This window comes from Cricetulus griseus, chromosome 3 (genome assembly GCF_003668045.3).
Source record: "Cricetulus griseus strain 17A/GY chromosome 3, alternate assembly CriGri-PICRH-1.0, whole genome shotgun sequence".
NCBI classification, from domain to species: Eukaryota; Metazoa; Chordata; class Mammalia; order Rodentia; family Cricetidae; genus Cricetulus; species Cricetulus griseus.
Window position 1 is genome coordinate 180,400,758 of NC_048596.1, and position 24,143 is coordinate 180,424,900.

At 45.6% G+C, this 24,143-nt stretch overlaps 1 protein-coding gene across 1 annotated transcript; it reads right to left on the minus strand.

Moving 5' to 3' along the window:
- Window positions 1-696: 696 nt before the first annotated feature.
- On the minus strand, window positions 697-22,834 carry Tk2 (thymidine kinase 2). The gene is made up of 10 exons (XM_027405735.2): window positions 22,691-22,834; window positions 22,022-22,059; window positions 19,678-19,752; window positions 16,354-16,407; window positions 13,342-13,431; window positions 11,497-11,570; window positions 5,380-5,468; window positions 4,743-4,822; window positions 3,029-3,109; window positions 697-2,045 (listed from the first exon to the last, which is right to left on the minus strand). Exons 1-10 carry the CDS (start codon window positions 22,803-22,805, stop codon window positions 1,947-1,949), a joined length of 795 nt encoding a protein of 264 aa, XP_027261536.1. The 5' UTR covers window positions 22,806-22,834; the 3' UTR covers window positions 697-1,946.
- Between the last annotated feature and the right edge of the window lie 1,309 nt (window positions 22,835-24,143).

The following is a 24,143-nucleotide window of genomic DNA, read 5'->3' on the forward strand; positions in this document are numbered from 1 at the left end:
GATTTATTAAAGTTTGCCTGAGGATTCAGAAAGCAAAGTCAGTCACAGGCCATAGAAGCCTTTAATCCCAGCAGCCTGAAGCTAGGAGGTGGTGGTATACACCTTTAATCCTAGGACTCAGGATTAAGAGATAGATGGATCTCTGTGAGTTCAAGGCCACCGGATCTACACAAGAGTGAATCAGTCTAAAAGGGAATTAAAGCTCACACCTTTAATCCCAACATTAGGGAAGTATATACGACAGAAGCAAGATCTCAGAGAGGGATTCATTGTCCAGCCATGCTGAGAAAATACTATAGTCTAAGGCTTGGTGAGCTTGTAGAGACAGGATCAGCCCATTCAGCCTGAGGTAGAGGTTAAGAACCTAGTGGCCAGCTGCTTTGCTTTTCTGATATTCAGTTTGAAGTTTGACCCCAATATCAGTCTCTGGGTCTTACACTTTTTCATGTTACAGGTCCCCTTAGCTGCTATCCCTTGTACTACAGAAAGGGGCCAAGAATTGATCCCAACAGGAAGGATCACAGCTGGACTCTTGGCCCTCTCTGTGGCCATCAGGCACTTATGGAGAGGCAGAACAGGGCCAGCTGGCACACTTTGCCAGCAGCCCACCATGCTATATTTCTCCAGAGTGCACAGTAATCATTCCCCGAGTCTGCATCCAGTCTTCTCCAGATGCACTCCACCAACTCCAGAATGTTAAGAGCAGCAAGGACTTTAAATGCCTTTATTTGCAAAACCTGACTTTCCAGTCTCACTGTCCCCAGAGGAATGGTCTTTCTTTCTTAGTCTCGATTGGTTCAAGCAGCAGCTGCACCTTTGGTGTGTAGCTATGGCCCAGCAAAGCTAAGATACTTTCTTTTTTTGTTGTTGTTTTTTGTTTTCTGGGTTTTTTTGTTTTTTTTTTTTTGTTTTTTCCGAGACAGGGTTTCTAAGATACTTTCTGATCCAACACAGATGGCTTCATGGTCTGTGGTCCAAGACATCCACTCAGATGGAAAAACAGTTCAAAACAGTTAAGGCCACTATGTCTCTCTCCATGGGCCACAAATACTCAGTAATTCCAAGGGGCCTGCTCCCCACACAAGGACAGGAGAGTGATGGGGCCTTGGAAGCCCAGCTGACTGCTCTTGGCCTCACTCAGCACAGGGCAAAGTGTCCAAGTCCCAAAAGTCTTTTGTCTGACACAGAGTGACACAAAATTGGCAGAAATCTGGGAAGGGCCTTCATCCTCAATAACAATGGCACCATCCAAGGGCCAATGCAGGATTCCCCTATGGACACTGAGATATGGATGACAAAGGTGTAGAAGCTACAGAACCTTCATGCCAGGAAATACTGGGCTCAGGCCAAATAACAGAGGTGTGCTAGAAACTAGTGATGTCAATTCTCCTTGAACTTTGCCCAGTAGTGAAATGTAATGGGATCCACATACTGCCAGCTCTTCTCACAAAGAACAGGGTGGAGGGGAGTACAGGGAGGGAAAGTTGAAGCTCAGAACAGCAGGGCTGAGGGGAACAGCTCAGGAGGAGGCAGCCCAAACCAGGTGTCTGAATGGTGCCAACTCCGCTATGGCTGTGTGACCTTGAAGAGACCCTGCACCTCTCAGAGCTCCAAATCCTTAACTGGGATAGAAGACTGTGTTCTCTTGCCCAACTGGGTGGCCTGATGCACAGCAGCTAGAACAAAACCAGGGACTCAGCAAGTGTTTTTCCAAAGGACTTCAGCCTCAGGAAGCCACCAGGAGGAGTACCAGGGGGAATGTATGCTGCAGGGATCTGATAACAAAAGCGATTTGTCCCATAATGAAAGAACCATAAGGACAATAGATCTGACCAAGTAACACAAACACTCCTAACAGTAGATTCTTCCAAATGCTCCTAAACAGCTAACCTGGCCCTACTGGGCTGTTCCTGGCACTGTCTTGTAGACTGCGGCCATGTCCAGTCCTACGGGCCATGCTTCCAATTCTCTGGAGTTAATATCCGGGCCCGGTTTTGTTCAAAGAGTTCTAACATTTTCTCCAAGTCGTGGTCAGCCTCAATCACCTGGAAATAAAACAAATAGGTCACAGGCTACACTAAGTGACTCCATCTCCCCTGGGGAGGTATAAGAGGCTGAGAGATCAAGAAGGGCAAAACCACACAGCCCCAAGCTTCAGGACAGTCTACACTCTGAACTGAATTTTTACCTAAGAATCCATCCTGTCATCAATGCCTTTTCTCTTCATTAGAACTGGGTGTCAGGGGGCTGTGCTGGGCACTGAAGCCAGGGACTCAAACATCTAGACAAGCTCTCTAATACTTTGCTAGTTCCTTAGTCCCCTCGGTTTTTCTTTTCCCAGTGAAGGAAAACAAACTCTGAAAATCCCCACAGTGAAGATGTCCTTTGCCACAGCCTTGCTACCTGCTTCTCAGAGCCAGAATGTCTATGTGGCCCATAGCCCAAGGCCATAAACAAAAGCTCATGATCCCCTATTGGACATGTGACTGCCTCCAGTTGTAACGGCCTGCCTAAGGTAGTTTAGAAAGAGCAAATTGAAACACAAGGCATAAACAGTAGTGCACACTGATAGGGAGGACACATCTACCCTGTGCTACGAGAGTTACTACAGTCAGCCCAGGAACTAAGAGGTGCAGCAGTATGGTACCTCTACACTCTCAGCACCTCCTGAGGGTGTCAGTGTGACAACTAAGAACAGACAGCCATTAACATGCTTTCTGAAGGCACTGAGTCACCTAATCATGATGAACAGGCTCTGTATCACCCACCAAAGAATGGGTACCATCATCCCCAAAGGTCCAATCTCAAACCCATATCAAGAGGCATCTAGGTATTTCTTTGCAGTGATGTTATGTTGGGTGACACGTTACTAAAATAATCAGGCTTTTCTCAAGTCTGTCCAAGTGCCTCTGAGCCTGTCCAGAAATGGGGGCAGAGAAAGAAAGAACTCTTTTCTGTGGCATGGGTGATATCTCTGGGCCTTCCTCCCCATAGGAAAGTCTCTACTCCAGGAGGGACATTAACTTACCAGAACAGGGGCTGTAGCTGGGAAAAGGCTACCGGTGACCAGCCACTCCTCATAGAGGTGGTGAATAGCACTGAGGTATTCCTGCCACAGAAACACAAAGGCTGTGGGGAGTGGGTAAGGAGAAAAGCCCACCCACCAAGGGTCTCACAGGCCTACATGGCAGGTCAGAATTCTCAAGGACTATTAGGAAGTGACGTGAACAAGGAGCCTGTAACAACCAACATGGCTCTATGAAAAGCGTGTGGTTTAAATGGTCAGTGAATCCCCAACCACCCACTGGACTTCCCTAGCCAAGTTTAAAAGCACACTTGCCTGGAATCTCCCATTTCTTGCCATTTCTCTAGTGGGAGACCCAGTTCCACCATGTGGAAGTGTACAGTTGTCAATGACAGGTGTCCCAGCACTCAGTAGCCACTACCCCTTCCCTCTGGCTTGTCACCAAAAGGATCTAGTTGAACCTCTCCCCTTACTACATTCTCCCTGTGGACCACTCATTACAGAGACTCTCCAGCCCACAAAGACCATTTCTGTGGGGCAGCACAAGGGAAAGGAAAGGAGACAGATGCCCCCAAGCCATTGTTACCTCCATGCTGGGAAGCCCTGCCCACATGCACTCTCTGGCATTCAGCCAGTGTATGCTGACTGTCCCAGCACCTCCTCCAGCAACATTCTGCCCTCCATTCCAGAAGCTGGCCCACAAACCATGCTGCTGCCTTCTTACACACCACTGGACTCCCTCTGAGCACTAGGAACCAAGTTTGTCCTAAAGACCTTGTCAAAACCATTATTCAACCCCTTGGACAATGGCTTGGAAGGACTCCAGATGTGGCATTTCTTGGGAATATCTGAGTTGCTGAATAGAGCACAGAAATGCCAAGCTCATCACAGCACAACCTAAGCTCAGTTCCATGGTGCTCCATCATCTATCAGTCCCATCTCTGAGACTTCAAAGGAAATGCCCAGGGCAGGCTTGGACTGTCATGGCTGGTCCAAGGCAAAACTCAGCTGGGCTTTAGGGATTAGACCAGCCTTTCAGGGCCCCAGCCCAGCCCATCTTGCATCCAGAGCATCATGATGTCTCAAAAGAGCTTGCCAACCCCCTGTCTATCCTTCAAGGGCAATCGTCCACATAATGGTCTAATATTACCCAAGCAACTGCTAGGTGCCAGGCTCAGGACATATGTTGAGGACAGAGGAAGTAAGACCAAATCTAAAAGTGTTCACAGTGTAAAGAAAATTGGGAACAAACACTGTCAATATGCTGTCCTTCAGGCTGTCATTGTAGGAGGCTTAGGGGCAAGAGAAGGGCAGTGGAAGGAAGGTTGGGGAAGTGACATCATAGCTAAAGACAAAGAAACTACTGTACAAATGCACATTTGCATAAGTCTACAGGAGTGTGCATGCGTGTTTGTCTGTGCATGTGTGTGAAGACAAACTACTATACTACAGTCAATGTGCATCTCCATGGTGTGCATGTGTTCATGCATGTATGCATGTACACATGTATGTGCCCCTCTAATCATGGGCGTACAGAAGCCTGAGTCAGAAACCACAGGAAGTAGAGAGGCACCCACAAGGACTCTAGCCACAGAGGAAACTAGAGTTTGCCCTCGGTCTCACTTCCTGTTTCTTGCTACAGATAACCTTAATGATACCATGGTGGGCAAGGAGGGGAGGGCTAGTAGGAGAAGTGGAGGGGGTTCTAGCCTCTTACCATTGGAATGACTTTCTCCTCTTCCCTGCACCTCATCTTTAATCTCTGGTAGCAGATTTCAGGAGTGGTTCGAAGATAAACTGAGATTTAAAAACACAAGTGGCTCTGACTGCTGTGCCCCTGGTGTGGGAGCAAAGACAAGTACAATACAAATGCTGGAGTGGAGAAACACTACCTTAGCAATGGCAGGAGCCTCGGCCCAAGCCTGCTCAGTCTCCCCCTAACCCCTGTGTGACCAACAGGAGTCTTGACCCTCAGCCCCCAATCCCCGTTCCATTGCTATGTCCTCAGTATCACTGCAAAGCTTAAAGGAATGCCATTCCTACACAGGACCTGGCAAGCCACTGACTTCAGCCACTGTCCAGTTTCTGTCCCTTCCCACACAAGACAGAAGAGCCATCAGATCAGAATAGAACAGGAGCCTGGAAGTCGTTGACCAGAAGAAAGAAGGCCAGAGTTCCTTCACAGGAAGAAGAAACCCCTAAATTCTGCCTGCCTCTGGGGAACTATGATGGAGAAAGAATCATGGATGGCAGGTGTCCCTGCCTGCTGTCTCTGCAAGAGTGGAACCTAACAAATCAGCCCCAGCTGTGCCCAAGGGATCCTCTAAGTAGGGGACAGGGAGAGACAGTCTTACCTATCAGATCAATGGGGACATTAATGTTCCTGATGATCCAATCAAACCATTCAGACAGAATCACATACTCAACTTTGGGCATCTTCCCACTGCAATGAGAATTCAAAGGTTTTTACTCACCCAAGTATTGTGTCATTTCCCCAAAGGAACCAGGGGTGGCTTCTGTTTAGAACAGCACCACCAAGAGCAAGTTGTACAGTGTGGTCCACAAATGACGGCCATGCAGTACTAACAGGACCCTGAACAGATGTCCTTCCACCACCAGGTTACAGGGGCTAGCACTGACTGGTGGAGACTGCTTTCGGAATTGAGCTCCAAGCAGATAAAAGCACTTTAGTCTGTCCTGTGAGCATGGAGAAATCATTCAAGTTGGGAGTGGATCGGCAAGTCATTTTTACTCCTAAAACTTTCTTTCTATGAAAATATTCATGGATGCTTGCCATACACTGTTTAGCCGAATGAGAAATGAAGCCTTGGTCTATCTCTGCAGCAGGAAAGCACACAGTAGCTAAAGGATGGTGTAGTGAAGTCATACACAGACAGGGAAAAGGCTATGAAACTAATGCTCAATGAACACAGGAGATTAAACTGTACACATATGCCCCGGCCATATAAAAGAAGCATACATCCACACATTTGAAATGACTAGACCAAAATGCTCACAGTGCTTTCCTCTGAGTGACAGAACTACTCAACTACAGCTGTAGATGTTTTCCTTTTGCCCCTTTCAAATTTGAACAATGCACTAGTACTCAAAAACAAGAGTCGGGTGTGGCATTATTATGTATTTTAGCTGTTAAATCTTAGAAAGCAAAGCTGGGAAGGTGGCTCAGTAAATAAGAGTGCTTGCTCTGCAAGCATGAGTGCCTGGGTGCAATTTCCTATGCTGCAGGGTGGGGGACTAGACATGAATCTGTGTGCCTATAAACCCAGAACTGGGTGCAGGGACAGACAGAGCCCCTGACCAGCCAGTCTACCCAAAAGGCAAGCTTTGGTTCAGTCAAAGACCCTATCTCAAGAGAATAAGGCAGAAAGTAATAGAGCAGGACTCAATGTCCTCATCTGGCCTCCACACTTAGATATAATGAGAGTATTGCACACAAATGCGCATGCACACACACACACACACACACACACACAGAGAGAGAGAGAGAGAGAGAGAGAGAGAGAGAGAGAGAGAGAGAGAGAGAGAGAGAGAGAGAGAATATGAATAAGGGGGACAAAGAAAGAGGAAACCTGGCTTCTACGTATGGCATTCTTGAGGCACCCTCTGCCTAGAGAGGACACAAACACATACAAGAGTGGTCACAGCTAGAGGACACAGGCCAGACAATAATCAGGGAACTTGCAGGCCCTGGAAGAGAGTCTTTTCTTTGAGTGTCTTCTACCTGTATCATCTTGTGGGACCCACTCAGCCTGGGTATGACCAGGTTGGCTGCAAAGAGAATAGGTGTCCAGGCTGTGTGCTAGAAGGGGAGGGTCAAGACAGGAGGGAAGAAGAACCAGCTGTGGCCCTGGGGAGGAAGAGGAAAGGTGGTCTCTAGCAGGCTTTCATTTGGGTCACCAAGTAGCTCCCAAATCATGACATGGAAACTATCAATTATGAATGCTTGGCTTATGCTTGTCCTACTAGCTCTTATAAACTAATTTAACCTGTTTCTATTCATCTATATGTTGCTTCAGGGCTTTTTACCTTTCTTTTATTTTGTATGTACCACTTTTCCTGATTCTTCCGTGTCTAGCTGGCTGGTGGCTGCCTGCCTGCCTGGCTGACCCCAGGTGTCTCCCTCATTGTCTCTTTTCTTGAGTCTAGCTAGATTCTTCCTACTACTTATTCTCTCTGCCCACCAGCCCCACCTATCCCTCTACTGTCTAGCTACTGGATGTTCAGCTTTTTATTAGGCCAATCAGGTGCCTTAGGCAGGCAAGGCAAATCAAATGCAATATATAATTAAACATTTGCCACATAAACAAATGTAACACATCGTTGCTTAGTTAAACAAATGCAGCTCATCTTTACATAGTTAAATCAATAATCCACAAAAATGGTAAAAAGCTGGAAAACCTTTTTAGACCCAGGCTGTCTAGGAGATGAGGCTCTAGGCAGCCCTGCTTTGGAAACAAAACACAGGGTTCATCACAGTCTGGAAGAGAACACTCTCCCCTGGTCCCTGTGACCACCAGGATGCCTTCTGTAGAGCAGAGTGCAGCAAAACAGAGCAGCCCATGAGAACAGCGGGGCAGGTCACCAGAAGCCCTCAGCAAGGAAACCAGAGAAGGTGAACACACTTGAGGCTAGCAAGCCTCAAGTAACTGGGGAAGGTGGGAGGGGGGACTCCTATGTCACTTAATGATGGCTATTCTTGGTTGTCAACTCAACTACATCTGGAATTAACTAAAACCCAAGTGGCTGTGTGGGATTTAAGTCCTCACATTAATGAAGTCACGTGAAATGGAAACACCCACTTTAATCTGGATATTTTGAGGTGGGAAGATCCACCTTGAATCTAGACCACACCTGCTGGCAGCCTATACAAAAGATATGGAAGAAGAAAGCTTTTGTTCTTTGCCTGCTTGCTCTTAACTCTCTTGGGCACATCCATTCCTTCACTGGCATTACAGCCCATGTTTTCAGGATTCCTGAATATACTTAAAATCGCCTGAGACTGCCAGCCTTGCAAACTGAACAACTACTAGATTTTTGGACCTTCCACTGGTAGACAGCACTGGTGGTCTGAAAGGAAAAACAAAAAAAAGTCTCCATAGGCCCATAGGGAATGGCACGTTTAGGAGGTATGGCCTTGTTGGAGTAGGTGTCAATTTCTTGGAGGAAATGTGTCACTGTGGGGGCAGGTATTGAAGTCTCAGAAGCTCAAGCCAGTTCTCTTCCTGCTGCCTGACAATCCAGATACAGACTCTCAGCTCCTTCTCCACACCATGTCTACCTGCACACTGTGATGCTTCCTGTCATGATGATAATGATGAAATTGTAAGCTAGTGCTAATTAAATGTTTTCTTTTTAAGAGTTGCTGTAGTCATGGTGCTTCTTCACAGCAATAAAACCCTAAGACAGAAACCATTGTTGGACTAGCTGGACCATAGCCTGTAAGCTATTCTAATAAATCCTGTGTGTGTGTGTGTGTGTGTGTGTGTGTGCGTGCGTGCGTGCGTGCGTGCGTGCGTGTGTGTGTGTGTGTAGAGATGGAGGGAAGGAGGGACTTATAACCCTGACTAATACACATTGCAGAGGGGACTCTAGAATCGAGTACAAGCACCAAACATAAGGTAAAGACTGTGCCCAAGAGCTGGTGAGGTGTGAGGACAGCTGGCTGCCTCCTGCCAGTCCCTCGTCTTCCTTCTAAAGTCACTATGACTTATTCATGGCCATCCCACAGGCTCTAGTGCTTCAGAGAAAACTGGTCCTACCCTCAACTTTAGGGAGGTCCAGTGAGTTTACTGGAATAAATTCCTTGGTTTCCCCAAGTCAAGTGATGGGTTCCAGAAACGAAGCTGAGCCAATCTAGTACAGTGTGTGTCCCTATCACAAGGACCCAGACTGGACCAATGAGGCAGAAGAGTCTGATAGGGGTATACTTCCATAACTATTTTGTCACCATGACAGGTTCATAATGAGGAAAGGAGTAAGACAGTGGGAAATACAGAGAGCCAGAGCCAGAGCGTGCTAGGTAAGTTTATGTCGACTTGATACAAGCTAGCAAACCTCCATTGAGAAAATACCTTCATAAGATCCAGCTGTAGGGTATTTTCTTAATTAATGATTGATGGGGGAGGGCCCAGCCATTGTAGGTGTTACCATCCCTGGGCTGGCTCTATAAGCAAGCAGGCTGAGCAAGCCATGGGGAGCAAGCTAGTAAGCAGCACTCTTCCTGCCTCCAGGTTCCTGCCCTTTACTTAGATTCCTGCCTTTACTGCTTTTGATGTTGAACTGTTATATGGAATTGTGAGTGAAATAACCCCTAACCCTCCCCATGTTGCTTTTGGTCATTGTGTTTCATCAGAGCAATAGTACTAACCAAAACATAGAGATACCAAATTAACTCATCATCTGAGCCAGCAATGGTCCCACTGTTCAGTAGACTTTGTACCACGTTTCTATTTAGTTCAGCTAAAAGTACCTGATACTCAAGAAACCAAATCACAGGCTGTGTTGTGCCACCTGCCTGTAATCCTAGCACTTAAGAGGCTGAAGCAGGAAGATCTCATGATTGACAGCAATATGTAAAAATTCATAGTCCCAGACTAGCCTACAATGCATAATGAGATACTAACTCAAACAAATTAAAACAGAAACCTGATACTTAAATACATCATTTCCTGTTGTTTTCATAGGACCTTGCAGGCCAGTTCCAGCCCAAGCCTCACCTTCAGTCCCACCTGCTCTCCACTGCATTAGTTGCCCTCCCTACTGTCAATTGTGGGGCTAACCTGGATCAGGTTTCTGTGGCCTGGCCTCCTGGTTCTGGTCGAGGGCAGGGAAGGTGGGAGGACCTGCCTGTTGTGCCAGGTGAGTCAATACCTTGTCCCCAGCTGGGCCTCACTCCATTCCTCTACTCCTGTTCTTAAGAAAGGAGAACCAGGCAGTCTTGTAAAATCTTTGCAGTCAATTCCTCAGCTTACCATACAACTGCCTGTGTGGCCTCTTTAGACATATGTTTCCAGGCTACCTTCAGCTTTGCACTGCAGCCCAGTGCCTACAGCTCAGAAATTTCTGTTTCTGGGGACAGCATAAAACCCAAATCTTCCTCTTCAGCATTTTACACAAAGATCTCAGGTTACTGTTAGTAAAATTGCACTCGTTCTGCCTCCCACAGTCACCAGAAGAGGTGGGCTTCTCTTTTGGGGTGCTCTTTACTTGTTCAAGGCCTCAAAGGCAATAACACTTAGAAATTGTGCTTTGAGGAGATGTAGAACCCCAATGTTTGTTTGTGGGCTTTTCCAGAAACCCAAATCTTCAATTACACATTGCAAAGCCAGACCCTCACCCCAGATCCTCAGCAAAGGTTCCAAGAATTCTGGGAAAATGATCAACCCAGGACTGCCACGTAGGCCTTGACTAGCCCCCATCTGTAAAAGGGCTTTCCACCACCATCATTAGCAAGTCTTTCCCTTGGGCAGCTCAGGAAATGGAAAAACAAGCTTCTGGGCTAGAGTTGATCCCCAAAAACGCCAGTACCCAACTGAGCTCCCACAGGTAAGAACCAAGACATTTGTTCTAAGTATCCTGTCTCAAAAAGCAAGGTAGAGGGCTGGAGAGATGGCTCAGTGATTAACAACATTGTTGCTACTGCAAAGGAGCTGGGTTTGATTCCCAGCAAGTACCCACATGTCTGTAACTCCAGTTCCAGAGGATTCAATACCGTTTTCTGACCTCTGTGGACACCAGACACATAGTACATATGCATACATGTAAGCAAAAAACCACTCACTCACTCATAAATTTGAATAAATCTAAATTTTTTAAAGCAATATAGATAGCTATTGAGGACTAACATCCAAGGTTGTCCTTTGGCCTCCATGTGCCTATGCCTACACACACACACACACACACACACACACACACACACACACACACACACACACACTTATACACACATCTATAAAATCAGTGGTTTAATTAATGATGGACTTTTGTGGAATATTAAAGATGTGTTATTCTTCTATGCTATAGAATATTTGTTTACTGATGCAAAGATGTGTTGCATTTATTTAACTCTGTGAAGCCGCCTGTCTAAAACACTGATTGGTTTAATTAAGAGCTGAATGGCCAATAGCTAGGCAGAGAAAGAAATGAGGGGGGCTGGTTGGAAGGGATAATAAACTGAAGGAGACAGGGAGAAGCTAAAAAAGGAGAAGGAGAGAGGACATCAGGGGCCAGTCACTTAGCCACACAGCCAGCAACAAAGTAAAGAAAGACATATAGAATAGAGAAAAGTAAAAGCCCAGAGGCAAGAGGTATATCGGATAACCTAAGAAAAGCTGGCTAGAAGTAAGCCAAGCTAAGGCGGAGCATTCATAAATTAGAGTAAGTCTCCATGTGTTTATCTGGGAACTGGGTGGCAGGGCCCCAAAGAGCAAAGATTATATAAACTACAGTACCTTCTATACAGGTTTTCTACAAAAATGTATCTTGCGCTGTAAATTGACCTTTCCATCAACCGTACAGGTGACATCTAAAAGAATGGAAAAAGTGATTTACTCTCAGGTGAAGAAGGATATAGAAGGCCCTGAAAACTTGTCCTACTCCTCTTGAATGTCCCTTCTATCTTTGCTAAACATAAGACTGTGAGGAGAAAACAATAGGATGGCAGAACCCAAATCTGGCATGAGGCTCACTGTGTGTCTCCCTCCATCCTGACTGACCCATCCTGAAGTTTAGAGGACAAAGGACAGTAATGGCAGTAGTGGAGGTGGGGAGGCGCAGCTAGGGCTGCCAGCCACACTGCACCTCTTTCATAGGAGAAGGGAGACTCAATTCGGATATAGAACATGCTAGCAAAGCTGCCAAGTACTTTCCAATTGACACAGTCTGGTGAGTGGAACCCTGAGATAGGGAACTTGCTTACTTGAGGACCAAGTGTCTGAGACAGGGCCCCTGAAGGCAAGGGTTGGGAGGCATTCTGGAGGCTCTGCCTGCTGGAACTGGGAAGTTCTCTGGCCAGCAGGGAAGAGGATGACTGGACATCACCTTTCTGCAAGTTGCTCACACCCTTTGTGGATCATCTTTCCCTTCAGCTACTACATACACCCTTTTGGGTAGCAGGAGGAACTTCTACCCTGACACCTAGTGGACAGACACAGTGTGGCCCACAGCAGCCACAGGCACACTCAAACCTGCAAGCCACTCTCTCTCTCTGCTTACCTATATGTCCTCCAGGGTCTCTGTGCACCATCTTTCCTCCTCTCCTTTCTGTACGTGCTGCTCCTCCTATCTTCCTTTGCCTATCTTTTTCTGGCTCCCTCTTCAGCCATCTCTCTCCTGCTCAGTCCAACCAGCTCTGTCTCTGCCTCCTTAGCAGGTATCCACCCATATTCCATAATATTCTCATATCATTAGATATAATTTAGATTGCCCACTCAGGCAAAGCAGAGCAAACCAAGGGGAAAGGTGATAACTGTAGATGCTCTACTCTCTATCATTTTGGGAAACATTTGAGGAAGGAGAAATTCATATTTCTATTCACATCTGTCAACTTGAAAAGATGCAGATTTACATCAAAAGAAGAATGTTACCTACAGCTATAGGTAACCAGCAGTTTCGATCAAACTGCTCAGTGTAATTACTGTGCCAATAAAAATGGCTATAGAGGTATCTTGCATCCTATATGGAAAGGCTCTAGCTGTGTATAAAGCTTTGCCAATAGGTGTCAGTCACAGTCTCCCTTGCCACCTTATCTCCTAAGACAATCTACCCCTGCTGAAACAAGGGCCGAAGTAGCCCTGAATATTGTGTCCCAACACCTGGTTGAACCAGTGCTAGTCATTTGTGACCCAAGGTGAATCAGATTCTTTCAAGAATCTGAAAGCCAGTCCCCATGAAGGTTTGATTGATAGTTCTTAAACACACAGACACACAGAACATGCATCTGGGAGTCCTGGACAGCTGGATAAAGCATAGACTGCTAGACCTCAGCAGATCTGGAGAGGGGCCAGGAAATGTACAATCCTAACAAATCCCCGGGTGACAGTGCAACTGCAGTCCAGGGAACACATTCTGGTTAAATGATACTAAGTCTATCAGTGGTCAGATTACAAAAACATGAGCTCAGGAGGCATCAGGACAGCCACCTGTGGGGACAGGAGACCTTGCTGTAGTCACAGAAGACGGTACAGCATGAAAGCCAACAGACTTCCTCATAAGACTTCCCTATCTGACAACACCCTAAACTTGAAGGAGGAAGGATATTTTGCTTGACAAGGATGGAAGTGAGATCTGAACTGTACCTGAGGACGAGTGTGCTGGTCCAACATAGTGAGCTGCACGTACGTCTGCAGTGCAAGGCCCCATCGACTGGCATTGTGGTACATTAGACCCTGCAGAATAAAAAACGGAACACTTTGCATCCAAGTGGCAAGTGCAAGCCCCAGATCTACCAGTCACTGAAAGCCATGTGCAGGAAACCTACATGGGCAGAGCTGGGGCCAGAGGTGGACTCAGGACAGCTACAGGGCTCTCAGTATAGGGTGTGAATTCAATTATAGAAGAGTCCCCCAACAGCAAGACCAGGATGACCTCTTTAAGGAACAAGCCCTCATTCATAGTTGACATGGAGTTCCCCTGTGTTCTATTCTCCACCCAGCAGCCAAAGCGAGCTTGTTAATGTCTCCCTCTGCTCCAAACCTTCTAGGGACTTTACATTGCATTCAAATCAAATCCAAACCCCCATCCTGGTCCACAGAAATCCACTGCCATCCTCTTGTCTCTTATCCTTCTTCCTCTGACCAATCAGCTTCTAGCCACACAAGCTTCCTTAGTGTTCTGCAAACATGCCAAGCAGAAGCCATCTCAAGACCTTTGAACCCACCTCTTAACTCTTCCTCCAGATGTCTGCAGTGCTCCCTCCCTCATGTGTGGATCTCTGCCCAAATGTCACCTTACCAGAGATGCATTCTCCTATCTACCCTACATAAAATAGAAGCCAGCTGCAGTCATTCTGTCACCTACAGGTAAAAACACATCCTCCTCCAGTCTGCTCACTAAGAATCTTTTGCTTCTCTCTCTGCAATGTGTGTGTTGTGTTTGCGTGGAGAGGGGAGGAAAGACCAGGACTTACTATACAGCCAGGTTGTCAGGAATTCAAGATTTTCCTGCCTAAACGTTCAAGAGTGCTGAGATTATAAGCATGTGACACTACACCCAGCTTCTTTTCTGCATTTGTTTTGTTTTGTTTTTTTCATCTTGGTGTAAACTCATGATGCTCAAGTGCTCAGCATTGAAAACTAAAGGCTTCCCCTAATTATGGGTGAAAGGAAAATCTCAGCAAAGTCAGCAGCTGGACGATTGTAGAAACAAGTAACAAGTAATTTTCTGCATCACTGACCAGCATGGTGAGCCAGTAACTGTCACACAAACATCATTGCTCTTCTGACCAGCAGAAAGTTGTGGAAATATATCTGATGATGGTGATAACACCTTCATAACACAACCTCGTGAGACTATATTTCTGATCTCTGAAGTGTCTTCTCTAGTCCCAGACATCTGAAACTCCAGTTGTCTTATTTGATAATTAAGCCCTAGTTCCTCTCTGGCTTCTAGAAAGTATGAATGGGCTTTCTCTGTTAAACCCAAAGATGGGGCTGACAATCCATCTACTTCCATGTACACACAAGTGAAATTCTTGTCATAGCTCTGTACAATTCTTATTCAAGGACTACAAGCTTTTGTGATATCTAGCGTTCTTTCACGAGCTGTAGCTGTCTTCACAGCTTCCTTCACCACCCATCATATTCTTTCCGTGTTTTGTTTCAGGTATTTTTGTTTTGTTTTTTGTTTGGGTTTTTTGTTTGTTTGTTTGTTTGTTTTGTACCTTAGTTCTCCAGCACATAGCCTGTCACAGTACAATGTAGAGATTCTAAGACTAAGTGTTTCCAGACCAGGGAACTAGAAACTATAGATTCTTTTTGTTGCTGTTGTTGTTATATTTATTTTATTTTTACATCCCAACCACAGTTTCCCCTCCCCCCATTACTTCCCCTACCCTACCTTCTACTCCCACCCACTTCTCTTCTGTTTCTCTTGGGAAAAGGGCAGGGTTCCCATGGATATCAGCCAGCATGGTATATCAAGTTATATCAAGTAAGACCAGTATCTCCTCTCATGCTGAGGCTGGACAAGGCAACCCATTAGGAGGAAGGGTCCCCAAAGCAGCCCGTTTCCATTGTTAGAAGTCCAACAAATAAATCAAATTATATAACTATCACATATATACAGAGGGCTTAGGTCAGTCCCATGCAGGCTCCCTGGTTGTTGGTTCAATCTCTGTGAGCCCCTATGATCCTAGGTTAGCTGATTCTGTGGGTTTTCTTGTGGTGTCCTTGACCCCTCTGGCTCTTACAATTAATTCTTCCTCTCACTCTTCTGAAGGATTCTCCAAGTTCCATGTAAGATTTGGCTGTGAGTCTCTGAGTGAAGCCTCTCTAATGAGAATTCACCCACCACATTCCTGTATCTAACTGTTCCTTCATCTCCATACTGATACTAGTGCCAGGGACCAGAGACTGTACACTGCTCAGTGTCCTAGCCTGCAGACAGTGTCTGCCACATAGAAGGTATGTGATAAATGCTTGCTGAAGGAATGAGCAAGCAGATAGTAAAGGTTAGGCAATGCAGCTGTGTTCTGGCAAACACCAGGCAGCACAGTGGACACAGGTGATGCTGCTGTGGAACTGAGTCTAATGAAGTCCATGAGGTATTGCCAGAGTACTGAAAGGTACTGCTAATACTATAGTTGTCTTAGCTGAGAAACACTAAGCACCCCTAGAACATGGGATGGAGCCCAGAACCAAGATCCCTTTTCTCCTCCCCTCTACTAATGTCTGCTTTCTCTCCATTGTTTTCAAGCAGGCAGCATGGGGCCTTGTGAGTGGAGGAGGGAGAAGAGGCACATGCACATTATGGTCCCTGCTGTCCAGGCCCTCTCTGGGAAGGAAGATAGGTGGCTTCAGGTTAAACAGGGGATCCATTACTAGATAATATAAGCCCAAACCCAAATCAGAGGGTCATCCAGAAACATGATGACCTAGAACTAGGTTCAAGGAAAGCAAAGCCACTTGGAACCCTTAAAGACAGCTGTTAGGAGGTTCCTGGGCTGTGCACACCCACCAGGCCTCAGAAATCCCTGGCTTGCCATTCTCCTTTCTTCTGGATCAGCTACAGTGGGGACAAGGAGTGGGTGTGCCTGGGCACCACCATTCCTAGGTATTCAAGGGAAGTTGGGCAAGAAGCAAAGAACTTACCAGAGGGTTGTGGCCTCGCACATTTCTCCACTTGAGTACAGGCTCCATTAACACCTGCAAGGAAAGAAAACATGCTGTGACAGTGGGCCAAGTTTAGAAGACAGACAGACAGACAGACACGCACTACTATCTGGGTGCCAAGCATGGGCCAAACAAGCTAGGCCTCTGAAAGGCCATAGCTTCTAGGTGGGGCCTTCCTGTGACTTCCAGATGTGACCTGTAAATAACTGAAAACCAGCTCAGTATAAAGAGGAGTAGGCTTACCAAGGTCCACCAAGCTCTTCATAGCCTGGAGACAAACAAAGGTGGTATCCCTGAAGTTTCGAAGCCTGAGCTGGAACCTGGCCCCAATACACACTACTGTATGGGTCAGGGCTCTCTCTCTCTCTACAGGGGCAGATCCAATTACATGAACACAGAAATTGACATACAAGAAGGAGTTCATTAGCAAAACTGGCTCATGAAATTGTGAGAGGTCATCTAAAGCTGGGATCCTATGGATATAAGTAGCACAGCTCAGTATAGGTCCAAAGACTAAAACCAGGGAAGTCATTGGTTTAATATGAAGTATGACGCCAAGACCCTGGAACCTGGGGCCTCTGGCTAAGTCCCAAAGTCCCAAGGCTGGAAAACCTGGAGTTTTGATGTCCCATAGCAGGGAGAAGAGGAAGGAAATCCTTTTTTTTTTTTCCTTTTTTGTTCTTTCCAGACCTGTAGCGAATTATAGGAGCCCATTCATATTCCCTATTTAGTAAGTTCACCAATTTACATATCAGTCTCCCGGGGGAACCCCTCTAAACATGTGCAGAAATAATGCTTCAGTAGTTGCCTAGGCTCAGTACCTGCCTCCTTATTCTTGGGTGTGTGCTGCAAGACCCTAGCGGATGCCTGAAGCTTCAGATACAACAAGTCTGGTACATGTTTTTTGCTTTTTGTTTTTTTTCCCTATGCTAGGCAGAGGGATGATTCACATGGCTTCATTAGGTATATCATGTTACAATGCATAATTTAAATTTTATGAACTGTTTAAATCTAGAATGTCCTACTTAGTATTTTTAGATCCCAGTTGACCTCAGGTAACTAAAACCACAGAAGATGAAACCACACCTGAGTGTGGAAGGCTGCTGTGGTCTTTAATTCAGTCAAGCTGTCACCTAAAATTAACTATCACACTATATAATTTTTATAAGCCAATTATCCTTTAGTTTCCTCTTCTCAACAGAGGTAACAGGGCTTACCTCAGAGAGGTTGTGCATATTAAGCATGGAATCAATTAGACAATACCATAAACACTTAACATGGTACACTGGATGTATAGTAGCGATTGCTGCTGCTACTGTCGTTAACTGGCTCCAAGGTCTATAGTAAGAACACAGCACTTTTCAAGTTTATTGAGAGGTTCACTACTCAAGACAAGTGCTCTAACCCTAAGATACCCTTTTCTGGTCCGATGATTGATGAGACATATCATCCAACACTGATAGCTGGTATTAACTGCCAGGAGAGGACACAGCACAAAATCCACAGAGGAAATGTACCTGGAGGGAAACAGGCTAACCTCCCAAGTATCCTTGCTCAATAGAGCCACAAGACACACCACTTAATTTTCCCAGCAACATGTTGTGACAGCACATGGGAAATGCTGTCTACCAGGGAAGCTGACCTAGATCTGGGAGTTCAGGGACATCATAGGTACACAGGCTATCACTGCCTTGAACACACCAAAACCCCAGGTTCCCCACAAGCAGTGTTTGCATCTAGGCACAGAAAGCTCCTTTCTCAGGCAGGAATGGTGGGAATTCTCCCTACACTTATGCTTCCATGTGCCAGCCAAGGCCAACCTTATGAGAAGACCTCAAAGCAGCTGTCCAGAGCCTGCTATGATGACTCTTCTCTGCACAACAGCACATGAACACAAACAAGACCAGGGCTGGAAAACAGTTACTATCTTATCAAACCACATATATCTTTAATAGAGGGAGCGAAGGAGGAAAGAAGGAAGGGTAAGAGGGAAGCAGCAATAGTGGGAAAACTGTAGGGTCTGCAACACAGCTTCACCATCCCTAATCTGAAATCAAAATGCTTTAAATTCCCAACAGACATTATACTACTGACAGAAAAGTCCATACTTAGACCTCACATGACAGATCAAACACACAAAATACTAGTCCAGGCTACGGAAATTACCTTCAGGTCAGCGTATAAAGTACACAAATGAATATCCTGTTTAGACTTGGGTCTCACCTCCAAGTCATTATATATTACATCAAATATTCCAAGGTCTGAAAAACAATCCAAATCTGAAACACTTCAGATCCCAAACATTTCAGACCAGAGATACTAAATCTGTAACAATTTACAGAGATACAATACACCAAAACCTAGAAAAGAGAACGAGGGTCACACCATGGAGAGAGGTGACTCTTAAACATCTTTGAAGTTATTCTTAGTGGCTGAATTTTAAATTAACTAGAAATATATAACTAGCTGTACATGGTGCTACTTACCTGCTTAGACACGGATACCTGAGAGCTAGACTCAGCAGCCTGCCTTCTCTACTCCCACACATATATTCTTCCTATATAGACATCTGTACATGCATTGCCCAACACAGGAGTCTCAAGCCACATGTAACTATGACCTTGAAATTCGACCACAGATGTTCCTCTATTTACAAGGGGGCTATGTCCCCACTTGAAAAATAGATCAAGTTAAAAATGCATTAAATAAACCAGGCAGTGGTGGTGCATGCCTTTAATCCCAGCACTGGGGAGATAGAAGCAGGTAAGTCTCTGTGAGTTTGAGACCAGCCTGGTCTAAAGTGAGTTCCAGGACCGCCAGGACTGTTAAACACAGAGAAACCCTGTCTCAGAAAAAAAAAAAAAAAGAAAATGCATTAAACATACTAGACTACCGAGTATCACAGTATAGTTTTTACTGAATGTATACTGCTTTGGCAGCACTTTATAGACAAAAACAAAACAAAACAAAACAAACAAAAAACCCTAAACTGAACAATCTTAACTTGAGAACTATCTGAGGTCCAAATTGAGGATGCTGTGTTAAATAAATGCCAATTCCCAAGGATTTCGTATAAAACACAGAATGTAAACAGTTCATTTATCACTTTAATACTGTCTTCATATTGACACACCACTATCTGGGGTCTCATAGTGCTCTTTTTGCTTCATTCCATGAGGCTTTCAAAACCACTAGATCACATGGCTGGCATCATTCTTCTGTTAGACAGGGCTATTTGTGCTCTGCATAACTTACTGCACTGAAGCATTTCAGGTTCCTTCAAACCCAGTGTGAGTGCCATACCTCAACATCTGTTGTATTGGAGAAGAACTCCAGGCATGTCGTCTTCCCACTTGCAATATTGCCCTCAACACAAACCTGGCAGAAGACAAATGTACATTAGGAATAGAAATCAAGCAGCCAGAAGAACATGAGGGAACAACTAGGTTAGTGTAAATAGCACACTTGGTTCAGTCTAGGAGTTTCAGTGGCAAGCCAAAGCCCTGCCTCAGGAATCCCCCAAGGTCCCACTTAGCAGTAACAGAAAAAGCAGAATAAGGGAAAGCTAACTGAACCTACACCCTAGGTATGATGGCTGCCACCTGGGGAGGTATGCCCTACAATTCTAAGGCTCAGCCTGGCACCCCTGGTGATACAGACCAAGTGGTTTGGTTCCAGCAAATCACAAGGGGTGCACAGTTCATCATAAAACAAACTGGTCCTTAAGAACACTCTCACACATCCTCTGGGTCATACAGTAGCCTGTTACTTCACACCCAGGCTGGAAGTACCCACAGATGTGTCGTGACTTGCCAAGGAGATAATCGAAGCAGGTGGGTGGAATTTATACCCAGGCCCAACAGACCCCTTCTCATGACCTTACATGGCACCTGTCACATTCTACATATAACACCTGTCGCAACTGGCCACCACACCCAATATAAAACTCCCTAGCATGTACACTGTTGATTGGCAGCAAAGATCTCCAGCCTTGAACCTAACAAGTATCCAGAAATGGACAATAGACACTTCCCACAGATGCCAGGCCACGCTCTAATCGCAGGCCCCTGCCAGTTCATGCCTTTAGGACCCAGAGTAAATACAAAATAAACCCAAGGGAGTATGTGAAAGGCAAGAAGAAACCCCACAAGGCACTGTTGGGCCTTTCATTGCTGCTCTCCCCTCAACACCCAAAAGGAACTCAATCTGGACATCACTGTACATCTGACACTTCTTTCCTGTTCACTGCAAGGACTTCAGTGCTATTCAGAGACCATTCAAAAACACTTGCCCCTATTCCCACCAGAAAACCCTGAAGAGATGATAAATATAGACCTCGAATGTGCTCAGCCAGCGCTCCACCCTCTTCCCCAACCCTCTCATAGTGGAGAGAGCAACATATAAATAGGATCACAAGGAAAAAAAGATCACGAAAAGAAAGGCTTTTGATATTTATTTATTTATTTATTTATTTATTTGCAAGGGTTCACTCTGTGGAGACTAGCCTGGAACTCATAATCCTTGTACATCAGCCTTCTGAGTAGGATTACAGGCATACATTACCCAGATCCTTCCTTTATGAGTGTACTCATGTGTAGGCAGGTATATGCACTAACACATGCACATGTAAAAAACAGACTCCCCCCACCCCAGTACCTTCCTCTATCATTCTCTACCTTATTTTTTGAGGCAGGGTCTCTCTGAAACTGGACCATATACAATAGCCACGTTATCTGCCACTGGGATGACAGGCACATGCCGTGCTTTTTATTCAAGGGCTGGGGATCCAAACTCGGGTTCCCATACTTATGAAACAAGCACTTTTCCCTCTGAGCCCTCCCCACAAAGCCTCTGCCTGGATCCTTTTATTTATTTGTTTGTTTGTTTGTTTTTGTGCAGCCCTGGCTGTTCCAGAACTTTTCTGTAGACCAGGCTGGCCTCAAACTGACAGAGATCCACCTGCCTATGCCTCCCCAGTGCTGAGATTAAAGGCGTGTGCCACCACCACAGCCTGTGCCTGGGTCTTTCTTAAAGTGATGTCTAAGAACATTTGATGAGGGGTGTATGCCCACAGAAGAAATTTAAGTCATCACACAGAAAATACTACCCATAATTTCAATGTAGAAATAAACACAGTTACTTTTTGGCCTGTTTCCCACATGCAGATTTCTCATCTTTGAGTCTTTCAACTGCTTGATGAAGACTTATGTGTGTACCACTTCATATGCAAAGTGCTCACAAAAAGAAACAAAGAAAGAGGAAAAAAGAGAAAGGAAAAGAAAATGTGAGGGTAAGAAAGAAACAGGGGATTACAAAAATAGGAGGGCATGCTGTCAAAGAACACAAGCAGTTTAACGGAAAGTTCTGTGCCTGTGTCACAACTCACTCCACTGTCCTCCAGAGGACGAGTCCAATCTCCAGCCATGGATGAGGATGTACCCCACATCTTTCTCTGGTGCTGAGAATGGAACTTACCTTATGCTTGCTGAGCATGCACTACCTACTCTCATTTTCACGGTTTACTTGTTTTTTTTTTTTTTTTTTTTTTTTTTTTTCACTGTGTGCACATATTGCTTCGGTCTCCGGCTCAAAAAAAAAAAAGAAGATATTATGCTACACTGGAGAATGCATGCAAAGAGGAACTTACCACTGCTTTTTTCTCTTTATCATTTTCTCTATCTTTATCTAAAAAAGAAAGGAAATCGACGTTTCAATTATTCACTCTTCTCTGTGCTAATCTGATAACCACACAAAGGTATTTTTATGTTTGCTTCTTTACTTAAAAATGTTTGCCATTCTCGGGACCCTCAGTAGTTGGGTCTTGTATGTGACACTGTACACCATTTGTGCTTGCTTACTTTCCTTCGCTTGGTATATTCTACTTCCCGTTTTCACCTGTATTGTGTGCTCAGAATCTTCACAGTGGACACAAGGAATGACCTACACCCACAAGATTCCGAAGAACGGACGGTGGCCTAAGGCTTAGGGCTGGGACCCACGTAGTCTGTTCTCTAGGTCAAGGCTGGCAATACTGCCAAACTCCAGCAGCAGCCCGAGGCCAAAGGAAGAGGATCCCCACTGCCAGCAAAGGTGGGAAAAAGCACCGCCCTCTAGGTGCGCAGGCACAGCGAGCTGGCTAAAGGTAGCTTCCGCCCCACCTAAAGAATCTGACCAGGAAACAGGAAGAGAAGCAGTGTTTGGACCCCAAGTGCAGGTCCTCACAGTTCCTTAGGGCCCCGGGTAAGTCCGGTGACTTGCAGGGGAGGGGGAGGGGACCAGAGCAGCCCCTACGACATGGCACAAAAATACTAGTTACCCGGAGGCCAGGCGCGGTGAGGTGCCCACAGCTGCCCGGTACCCGAAATGAGGCTTCCGGAGCTTGCACTACGCAGCGAACAGGCAGCCCAGCCTAGAAGAGGTCGTAGCAGCATAGTCCCTAGTAGACGTGCTAGCCCGACTTCCTTCCGGTGTGCATTGGAGCCCCGCCCCACCCCTCTCATGGCCCCGCCCCTTAAAGGGTCGTCACGATTTTTCTTCCTCTAGGCTAGACAGAAAAGATCCAAAGTGAGGATTATACAATATGCAGACGGTAGAATGTGAGGAACCAAAAATTAAAATTAATAGAAGTTTAAGAACTTGGGCCCTAAAAAGGGAATGTCTAATGGTGAAGAAAAATTTAACTCCTTAAATCAGGAGTGCCATGGCTGGCACCTGATCCCCTGCTTTCAGAGAAGGGGAGGTAACTGCCCACCACTCCTGTTAACATTCCTTTGCTAATTGCTGGTCATAAAGATTCCCCAGCCCAGGGGATAACTGACAGACCCTCCGTGGCCCTGTAACCCTGCAACCCTGTGCCCTGTCTTATCTCACTCAAATGTATCTCACTTAAAATATATAGCTACTGATTTACTCTGTACTTTGTATGACCTTAAGTAACCATGGAAACTCTGAAATTTGTGGCCTTCAACCTTATGGTCTGCCCCCTCAAAAGCTTCTCATTTGGGCTGGTTGGGATCTCATTTGCCTGCCATGCAGTGAGATCCTAGCTGGCCAGCTTGAAATAAAAAGAAACCGTTTGCTTTTGCATCAGAGTGTCGGCTCCTTGGGTTAGTCTCTGGGCTCCAAGAACCTGGCACAACAGAAGGCATCCCTTACCTAACTAAGCTTAGAGAATGGGTGGATAATAATGCTGGGAACTGATAGGTTCATTAGCATGTAAGATTATTTCATTGATTGCCTGCTCTATCCACACCTGGTACACGCTGACTCACAATGTCCTGATTTTCCTTTTAACATTTCTGCAGGTATACATTGTCATTCCCATTTTCCAAGCTCATCCTTAAAGAATTGGGCTTGCTTAAAAGAGCCCTAGGTTTAATCCCCTTCATCACAAAAGCAGAGGGACTAAGGTGGGGAGCTGAGATGCAAGCCATTGTTTCCCAAGTCCACAGTCTTTGATATTTCCAACATTTGAACTATAATGTTGATCCCTCAGGAAGGCACAACCAATTCCTTCACTGAATGGACAAAAAAAAAAAAGATAAGAAGAAAGCATGCAACAACCCCCACTTGTAATCAGGTAGCAAAAATAAACCCATATGAGGTGCAGCTTGCACCTGGCCCAAACCAATAAACCCAGCTGTTGCCACCTTGACTGTACGTGGCAGTTACAATGTGTAGGTAGAGAAGTTTTCCACTTCTAGGTTGCAAGATGCTGGCAGAGAGAAGGAAGACATTTTCAGTTTCTGCCTTACTCTTTTGATCCATCA

Excerpts from the sequence above, each read along its gene's own strand:
- Tk2 (XM_027405735.2), bottom strand. The coding sequence starts at position 22,805 with ATGCTGCTACGACCTCTTCTAGGCTGGGCTGCCTGTTCGCTGCGTAGT. Across the intron at positions 13,432-16,353 it reads TGCGAGGCCACAACCCTCTG|GGTCTAATGTACCACAATGC; the intron begins GTAAGTTCTTTG and ends TTTATTCTGCAG. Across the intron at positions 5,469-11,496 it reads GTAGAAAACCTGTATAGAAG|TGGGAAGATGCCCAAAGTTG; the intron begins GTACTGTAGTTT and ends TTCTCATTGCAG.